General features: G+C 40.9%; 1 protein-coding gene across 3 annotated transcripts in view; it reads left to right on the forward strand.

Moving 5' to 3' along the window:
* Positions 1-6,042, forward strand: part of Commd1 (copper metabolism domain containing 1) — a 120,817-nt gene extending 114,775 nt beyond the window's left edge. For all 3 annotated transcript variants that reach the window (XM_036201321.1, XM_036201322.1, XM_036201323.1), the window contains one exon: positions 5,781-6,042. In XM_036201321.1, coding sequence (XP_036057214.1) covers positions 5,781-5,888 — 108 coding nt within the window. In that variant the 3' untranslated portion in view covers positions 5,889-6,042. The remainder of the gene's footprint in view (positions 1-5,780) is intronic.
* The last annotated feature ends 4,220 nt before the right edge of the window (positions 6,043-10,262 follow it).

Genomic DNA, 10,262 nt, shown 5'->3' on the forward strand with positions numbered 1-10,262 from the left:
AGCTCCAAAGATGGATCCTTAGATCCTAATCTCCTCACATAGAAATACAAACATTGGTGATTTAGTACTGCAGCTGGCTCACTGGAGTAAAATATGGGCCATAATCTCTTTCACCAATTTCCTAACTATATGTTTATTCGTTAATAATTATTAGTTTCTAGACTGTTCTTTCCAAGACCAAACATTAAATAAACACATTTGAAACTCTAACGATCTCATAAAAGGCTTTCAAATCTGAGACCTATTCATAATTTTACCAGCTGAACTGCCCAATTTTTCATAAATTTGCCCTTGTTTACAAAAATTATAATTTCTTCTTCAGTTTGAAACATAGGGAGTTACAGATATGCACCACCATGCTGGGTTTAAACATGCTGGGATGGAACTCCAGGCTTTGTGCGTGCTAGGCAAGCATCGTACCTACCAAGCTACGTTCTTAGCCCCATATTTTTTTCTTGCTTAAACTTGTGTTTTAGACTAAATGAAAATTTGATAGAATTCCTAAGCTCCTTTCCTGTCCAAATATGAGTTTGAGGACAGGATTCTAGTAGTCAAACTGCTTTTCCCTGGTGGAGTTTTTCATCAGGAGGCCCTTCTGCCCTCTGCTTATTCCTCCCGAGTCAGTGCTGTCAGTATGGAGCTAGTGCAGTTGTGTAGTGACGACAAAGCAGAGTGACTCTCCCTGTAAGATGCTTGTGACACTCCTTTTCATGCTGATTTGGGTCAGGGCTGGAAAGTGCCATCATGGTCCCTCTATCCACATAGGAAGTTCTTTTCGGAACTGAGAAAATATTAATTGGAAAAAGATGTTTACACATAGCATTGACATTGATATTTTAAATATTATGTTCAGAAGGGCTACACACATACACATACACATACAACCTGAAAACTTGCAGAAGCCATTTGACTTGGAAAGTATATGTACTTTATTAATGAAGGCTGATAAGTGAGGTCACTGGGAACAGTAAATTGTAGGAAGAAAAACAATTATAGACATAGGTTAATTTAGTAAGTTTGTATACTTTATGTCAACTTTTATTTTCACTACCATAAAATTCCCCTGGTCTTCATTTCTCAGAAGATTTTCGCTTTAATTGGATAGAAGAAATTCCAAGAAGGAAACCATTGATTCTCAGTTACCTTCAATTCAAATAATGTCAAAGTAGATTCTTGGGGTAGGACGTTCTGATCTCCTTCAATATTTAGAGAGGAAAATGTGCAGATAAGAATCTTAATCCCATGATCTGCCCTTAACAGACAAAGGTCCATTACTCATGTCACTTGACATACCTGGAACCTTAATTTCAAGCTTACTAAATTCATTCTAGAAAGCAAGGCAGTTAGAGCAGCTAACCTCTAAGCATTTATACTCGAGTTACTCAGTAACTATTCTTGAGGATAGAAAAGATTGACACTCTTGGATACCCATATCTGTCCATCTCTTCAAGACAGTTCAGAGTCAGAGTTTATTGTGGTGTGTGAGATTTCTGCCACATACTTCAAAGACCTTAGATTTGATTCTTATCTAACCTAAGATTGGCTCACCAATCCTGAATGATTGAAGGGGATGTGTCTGAAGGAGATTTGTGAGAGAGGTCTTCCAGCATGGAGAAGGACCTGAGAAATATCTGTTGCTTTTTCAAGACCTGGTCATTTTTTTTAGATGTCTAGCTAATGGAATCACAGTTGGCCCAGGCTAACTTGGGACAAATCAGAAATCTTTCATTATTATAAAGGTGGGGACAGCACCAGCTCTGGAGTCAGCCAGAGCTGGGAGTTCAGTATCTGACTGTGCCATTTAAAATTCTTCCGATGGAGGTTAGCCTCTCCTGCCCTCAGTTTTCATTCACAAAGGAGCAATACCTAAGCACTTACCTTAAATTTGTACCAGCATCAATTGAGCTGCCAGACAGAACCTCTCCTAATGGGAACTGTAGATGAATTTCTGAATTGTCTTATTAAATAAAAAACACGAAGCCAAATATAGGGGTGAAAGCCTTAGAGAGATCAGGGAAATAGGGAAAGCCATCAGCCAACCTTACCTCACCAACTCTGCAGCTTCGAGTTACTTCCTGTCTACCTGCGCCTTTATTGCCTTGCTGTTCTGCCCTCTCATTGGCTCTTAGCCCAGCTACCTCACTTCCTCTTCCTACGCAGCTCTGTCACTTTCTGTCTGTCAGTACAGACCTCCAGGCTTCTATGGTTGGTAATGGGATTAAATGCATGTGTCACCACATGGCTCTGTTCCCTAGTGTGGCCTTGAACACACAGAGACCCTGCCTGCTAAGTGATAGGATTAAGGGCGTGTGCTACCACTGCCTAATTTCTTTGTTTACTTAAAATGGCTTGGTATTTCCTCTGATCTCCAGGCAAACTTTATTTATTAAAGTACAAGTAAAATATCACCACATTTCCCCATTTTTGTCTAATAAAAATAAAAAAGTTATAACTAATATAAGAAAAACTATATACAATAAGTACAATAACTATATACAATATATACAAACAATAAATACATAAACAATGTCTACTCTATTTGCATTTGACAAATTTAGAGAAAATATTCCATTATCTGACCTATTTTGGTGAGTTCAAAATGTACCTAATTCACTTTCTATCCTAACTTATATTACCAACAGAAGATATCTTATGATGTCTTTCAAACTTAACACACTTAACACCTCTTAGTGAGTTTCTTTTCTGAATTTCTTAACAAGGAAAACTATAACTATAACTATCTAATCTTCAACTCCTTCAGACTAGAGAAGGAAATAATATTACCTAATAAAAGAGGAAGTGCAAACAAGTGACTTCCAAAAAATTAGTTATGATGGAAACAGCCAGCATCCTGGACAGTCACCAGAGGTTTCTCTGCATGTTGGGGCATCATGTCTCATAGTCATAAAAAAAGGAAAAAAATCTATGTCATTAAAACATCTTAAATGCCATATTCTGTAGATCTCTGAAGGGTTTGAAGATGACCCATCTATCTAAAATATATCTCTGCTTGGCCTTGAAAACATACCTAGTATGACTACAAGTGTGATTGTAATATCTAACTACTGACGTTCATTTCTTTATATCCTAATAGTTGGTAATAATAACATTCAAGGATTAGCAAATTGCATTACATTGTTAAATGAACTGTATAGGTACAATATTATGAACAAGATTAGAAATATGTGTACAGCATTTTCTAACAAAATCAATCTCAAATTTGTATCTATATCTATATAGCTATATTACATATAGATATTTTGTATAAAAATCCAATCTAATGTGAAATATTTAAAACTAGTAGTTGTCTATTAAAAGTAAATTCAATAATTACGTTTTTATCTGTATTGTGTCTATATCCTCTCTTTTTTCTTTTTGGAGTAGATTCAATAATCTACCCTTTATTCTATCATTTCTATATTTTTTTCAGAGTAGATTAAATAATCTACCTCTTATCTATATCCTCTTTTTTTTCTTTCTTTTTTTTTTTTCAAACTAGAACCTTAAATCTAATCTCCTTTGTTTAGCCTCTTTCCTGACCATTAACAATAACAATTTGAAGCCTGGTGGTGGTGGTGGTGGTGGTGGCGCACGCCTTTAATCCCAGCACTTGGGAGGCAGAGGCAAGTGGAACTCTGTGAGTTCGAGGCCAGCTTGGTCTCCAAAGCGAGTTCCAGGAAAGGCACAAAGCTACACTGAGAAACCCTGTCTCAAAAAACCAAAAAAAAACCCCAAAAAACAACAACAAAAAAACAACAACAACTTGTAGCCAACCATCCTAAACAATTATCCCAAACCCAAAACCAAAACCAAAACCCATTGAAAGACCATAAACCACCTGTCTCACCTCTTGGAAATGTGGGTGTTGTGTTCTTAAAATTGCTTCCTGTTGTTTGTTGGTGAAGGCATCTTTAGGGGATCCTGAGAAGAAAAATTTGGGGTTAATTGTCAAGTCCTGGGAGAGGCAGCTGTATCATTTGTTGTCCAGTCTCTGCATAATGCCAAAGTGCAGGGCTTGTCTCAAGTCCTCACTCAAATAGTCTGTGAGGCTGGATCATCTCAGCTAGCCATCTTGAAATTGTCTTGAGCAGTTTGTAATCAAAAGCTGATTTTTGGGTGATGTTTGCCAGCTTAGCGGTATTATTATTGTCCACGTGGAATCGTTGTTGTGGGGCCCCATCATCTTTCTGGAGACTTCAAATTCACTGTTAGGCCTGGACATGATTCCCTGCAGAAAACTCCAACACAAAGACATGTATAGGCAGCTAAAAGAAGCCTTTTCTCTAGAATCAATTAGTACTCTATATGACCATTAATATCATGACAAAAGTTTAATATATATATTAGTCTTTGATATAAAATTCATACCTTAGGGAAAGTTTAAAGAATCAAAATAGAACCAAAGGATTAAGATTAGTGGCAATAGAATAGTCCCTTAATTTTGGTTTTCTTCTGTCCCATATCAGATGGCTCTTTCTTCTGACATGATACAGAGATTTTGTATTTTCCTTTTAATAAACATGCTTGGGTTTAGGGAAGGAGAGAGCCATTCTCCAACTCCAAAGCCAGCTTTAATTTTTAATTGAACTGGGACTACAAAAAGACCATCTGTGTTAAGTGTCTGTAGAGAAGAGCAGAAACAAACATTTAGGAAGACTTACAAAATGTTATATGTGATATACCAAAAGACCAATTTACTCCTTTTCTTGGGACATTTTTTCTAGATGATTTGTCCTTTTTCTTTAGATGTCTCATTTGTCCAGTGGTCTTCAGATTCCTTAGCCTTCATTCTGCTGAAAGACAAAAACAAAAACCCTTCCCCAGGCCTAACTTTGGGGAGGTTCCTTTTTGGCAAGTTATATCTGATTAAATGAAAAGCATTTGCTAGTGGTATAAGTTAGTTTAAACTGGATGATCATGCTGAAGAAGAGGAGAATGCTGGGAAGAGGAAGGCTGAGTCAGGAGTCGTCAGCCAGACACAGAGGAAGCAAGATGACAAGGCAGAACTGAGAAAAGGCACCAAGCCACGTGACTAAACACAGATAAGAATTCTGGACTTAAGTGTAAGAGCTGGTCAGTCATAAGTCTGAGCTAATGGCCAAGCAGTTATAATTAATATAAGCCTCTGTGCAATTATTTTATAAAAGGCTTTGGGACTGTGGGTGAGAGATTTGTCCTGATTGCAGGCCAGGCAGGACACAGAAAGTGAGAGAGATTTGTCCTGACCGCGGGCCAAACAAGCAGGACACAGGAAAACTTGTAGCTACAGCGAACAGTGGCACCTGTCTCGGTTTACCCTTGGTGTCACTGAGGACACTATGGGTTTGCTTTGCATGGTGAAATACCGCATAGGTTTAGAGCCCGAGTCTGGTTCACTGCAAGGGACCCTAGGCCTCTGCAGCTTGCTCATGCCAGATGAAGAGCTGTAGCTACAGACTCAGGGTCTGTTCTCCACTTTGAGGAGACACCGTGACCAAGGCAGCTTATAAAAGAAAGCATTTAATTTTGGGGCTCAGTTACAGTTTTAGAGGGTAAGTCCATGATCATCTTGGCGGGCAGTAGTCAGGCATGGCACCTGAGCAGTAGCTGAGAGAGAATGGTCTTGCTGTGGGCTTTTGAAACCTTAAAGCCCATCCCCAGTGGCAACCTCCTCCAGCAATGCCACACCTCCTAATTCTTTCCAAACAGTTCTTCAACTGGGGACTAAGCTTGTGAATATACGAATGACCCTGTGGAGGCCATTCTCTTTTCTTCTGGTAACATCCTTTTATGTTTTACAGGAATCTGAATTTCTTTGTCTGGAATTTGATGAGGTGAAAGTCAAGCAAACCCTGAAGAGGCTGTCGGAGGTAGAAGACAGTATCAGCACTCTGATGCAAGCAGCCTGACTGAAGTTCAGCAGGAAGAAGTGTTGAAATGAAGGTGTAGGAGAACCTCGCCACTGACCTTATTTATAACTCCTGGTTCCCCATTGGTGTTACCAAACGACATTGCATACCTGTACAAAAGTCTCAAAGAATAAATAAAAAATATATTTTAAAAGGTGACTAAAAAAAAAAAAAAGAAAGAAAACCTCCAGTTCAAATCTTGCCTGTCTCCGCTTGCTGGCTTCTTTGACTTTCACATCTGTTCCGTTGGAGAGGCCCCTATCTTAGCATGCGTAAAGATTATGAGGGCATTTATAAAAATACCGAAATTAAAAAGGAGGCTGCTTGGCATGCAGCTCCAAGGTAAAGCACTCATTCAACATGCGAGGAGGTAGGGCAGGGTTCTAGGCTCTCACCTTGCAGCCAGCTTGAACCTAGTGAGATTCTTCTGGGACTGACTGATGTAGCTGAATTGGTGTTTTGTAAATCTAGAGGTTGGATTTGGTCTGAGTAGGGAGACTCAGTTTTTAAAATTACATTATATTCTATGGATGTGGTTATGTGAAGGGGGGCACATGTGCCACAGGATACTTATGGAGGGCAGAGGACAAGGAGACTTAGTTCTCTCCTTCTATAATGTGGGTTCTAGGGCTTGACTTCTGCTTGTTAGGAATGGCAGCAAGCACCCAACTCACACGGGAGGACACACACACACACACACACACACACACACACACACACACACATACACACGAGAAAGACACTTGACATCAGCCTCTGGCCTCCACATGTATGTGTGTACACACATGTACCAGACCTTGGAGGCGCCCATGGAGATGCAGACATGCATGGAAACACAGAAAGAGAGCAACTGTTGTACTGAGACTGCTGCAGCAGTAAAGTATGTTAGTGGACTCTACAGAACGAGGCAAACGCTTGGGGCAGCCACCAACTCAGCTCAGATTCGGAGGCCTCGTCCAGGATCACTTGACTTCCTCGTTTGGGGCCTGAAGTGAGGCAGAGTCATGCCACAAAGCATGTGATGAAGCCAGACCACACACCTCCTGCAGCCAGGGAGCATGGAGAGAGTGGAAAGAAGCAGGGTTCCAGTCTCCTTCAAGGGTGTGTCCCTAATGACCTAAGCCCCTTCCGCTGGGTCCCCCTCCTGACAGTTCTGCCTTTTCCCAGCAGCAGCACAGGCAGATGATCAAACCTTCCACTCCCGGCCTCTTGGGGAAGATCCAGACCACCACCACCACAAGCAGCTACCAACACGGAGAATAGTCAGCAGAAGGAACTCCAATCCTTGCTGCAAGAGTCTGTCATCTGACAGTGACACTTGGAAATCTTAGTTCTTTTGGGAAGGCACTTGAAATGCTGCTCTCTCGGCCCGTGGTGACAGCATTTCAGCTCTAACGAGCCTACCTCAGATCTTCTGTAAGTTCTTCCTCCTAAATCACTTTCAAAGCTTCCCATAACCCCTGCGAAAGTACTGGCTCCTTCCCTTATCGAAGGGAAGAAGTTATGGAACAATGGCCAGGGCTTTAGATGTGGCCCCACCCCTCCTGAGAAAGTATCTTTAAATGATACTTAGAGTAGATCTAGAAAAAGTATGTGGTTTGGGCCAAAAGCTATAAAAGCGGCTTCTATTCCCAGGGTACTCCCACGTGACCTAGAATTCAGCTCATGTGTTCTGCTGTAAAATGGAGAAAAAGAGTATTTCATCAGATAATGGGATTCCAGACAGCTGTGGAAGGCAGGCCCACACTGCCCCCTAAGTGCTGACTCACAGGCCATGGAGGTCTGTGGAAGTGAGAAAGAGCAGTCCGTGTCGCTTACTGTCTGCTGAGTCATGTCCTATAAGCAATAGCTGTGCAAGTGATGTGGGCTTTTTAAAATGAATTCTCCAACCTGGGTCATTAGAAAACTACTGTTACACCTATGGAGTGTTCTAAAATATTTTTTTTAGAAAACAAAATGGTTCCTGAAGATGGTCTCCACATTTCATATTACACACTTCTGAATAAAAGTTGTTTTGGACAAGTTATATTTTATATTTACTGATTTTTTAAAAAAATATTTCTGAAGACAAGGAATAATAAATGCTATCTATTGTTATTATAAAAATACAGAAACATACTAAGAAAAGTTAAATGACCTATCAACCAAACATAAAAGACAGCAAAAAGAATCCAGAAAAATGTGATTTCCCCGGGTTTTTAGAAGCAGAGTATGTGGTTTAGGGCTTGTGAAATCTAGCCAGAGGCTTTTCCGAAGTACAGGCTGCCACTTCTCCCTAGACAGTAAGGATCCACTCCCTTCTGGCTGACTGGAGAGTATCGTTTCTGTGTATTTTCTAGAATGGTGGTTTTTGTAAAGTTTTCTAAGGGACACTCATTCCCAATGAAGGACAGGCTAAGAACATGGGTGGGAAGGTCCCGGCCCACAGGGTTTTCTCTGTCTGTAATCCTAGAACCACCTTGAGCTTAGGAATGGGGATAGGATGAAGATGGCTGTCAGCCTGAGTCAGGCCTCGTGAAAACCATGCCTGTGTTGCTGGTGATCCTCCTAGCATCTATCTGTAGAACGGCCCAGCCAAACTGAAAGCTAGCTTTCAAGTCAGGAGGGTCTTTGGTAGCTTCATATCAATATCAGTGAAGACTCTGGCCTTACTCTCTGGTCTGGCTGTTCTTGGATGCTCTGGCTCATATCCGCTTTATCAGCTAAGGACCAAATTCCACCACTATAGCCTTTATGTAATCTCTCTTCAAAGAATCAGCATTTAAAAATCTATTGCTTAACTACTCTCCCCAAATGCAAGACGGCAGCGGAGAGCAAAGGCTGACGTGAGCACCTGAAATCATAAATAGCTGACATGGTGTCAAACTACTCATTACTGAAGTTCTTTCTTTAGAACTGGCCAAAAGTTTGGAGAACAGAATATAAATAGAAATTAAAGGAAAATGAATGTTGACAGATAGAAACTGTCTTGTGGCATGCACAGTTAATACCCAGGCCAGGGTGAAGATACAGATGTCATCCTTGGGTTAGCTGAGAAGTTGTCGGGCACCTGCCTTTAGTCTTAGCTTCCCACCTCTACAGATAAGAAGTTTTAGATGGGATTTTGCCACAGTAGCATAAACCTAAACCGAACCTAATAGCTTAAGCTGGACTCTAGGTGACCCCCAAATTGGAGTTTGATTGGTTCCCCCTAACATGGAGGTGGCTGTTACTGTCTCTTGTTGCTTCACAGCTGTATGAAATGCCAAGCTAGCCTTTGTTGAAAGGAACCACCATAGTCTGCTTCCTGTATGATTAGGGTGCCAAGTGACATCGTTTACAAGCTCAGTATAGAAGTATCAGAATAAATTACAAAGCTGTACATGAGCAGATGCTTAAATATGGAAATTAATATCAGTTTTCACCAAGGACTATAATTAGGTCTTGTTCTTTCTCCGTTTCTCCTTACCTGCTTGAAACTGGTTTTCTGTTTCCTGTGGGTTTTAAGGACTCAGATTCTGTTGATTTACAAGATGTTTGTGGGGAGGACTGGAGGAGGGGAGTAAGTTTGATTGATTGCTCAGGCAGAATGAAGTGAGACTTAGTTTAAAAGATTCTGAGGGCAGTTTTTAAAAAAACTGAACTTTCAAAATGCCACTGGAGCCGGGCGGTGGTGGCGCACGCCTGTTATCCCAGCACTCGGGAAGCAGAGGCAGGCGGATCTCTGTGAGTTCGAGGCCAGCCTGGTCTACAGAGCTAGTCCAGGACAGGCTCCAAAGCTACAGAGAAACCCTGTCTCGAAAAACCAAAAAATAAAATAAAATAAAATAAAATGCCACTTGACTGTTTGGGTTTGGTTTTTCGAGACAGGGTTTCTCTGTGTAGCCCTGACTGTCCTGGAACTCACTCCATACACCAGGCTGGCCTTGAACTCAGAGATTCCCCTGCCTCTGAGATTAAAGGTTTTGCCACCACCACCTGGCAACTGTTTTTATATTAAAGAAATTTGAAGGTCTTATATTATTTATATTCTATCCATAATTGGCACAGATCTCCGAGTGACTGATGTCGAAACTGGCAGAAGCTATTTTAGTAACCTGTCAAAAATGAAACATCTGGATAGACTGGCAGCAGACTTTACAAGGGCATGGTCAGGATGGCCAGCAGGACACTTCAGGGCTATTGTCTTCCATCTTAGTTCTATCTGTCAGGCCTTCACAAAAACATGTGATTATACAAAATAAATGACACAAATAATCGCTGCTCATTGTGTCTAGATGTGCCCTGCAGTGAGGACATTGGTTGACACATGAGGCCCTAGCATGGGCCCACGGTCATTTGCATGCTGTGTCCTTATCAGATCTGCCTGTGCTTGAAGCGCTATTGATTTTTATA

Source organism: Onychomys torridus, chromosome 10 (genome assembly GCF_903995425.1).
Source record: "Onychomys torridus chromosome 10, mOncTor1.1, whole genome shotgun sequence".
NCBI classification, from domain to species: Eukaryota; Metazoa; Chordata; class Mammalia; order Rodentia; family Cricetidae; genus Onychomys; species Onychomys torridus.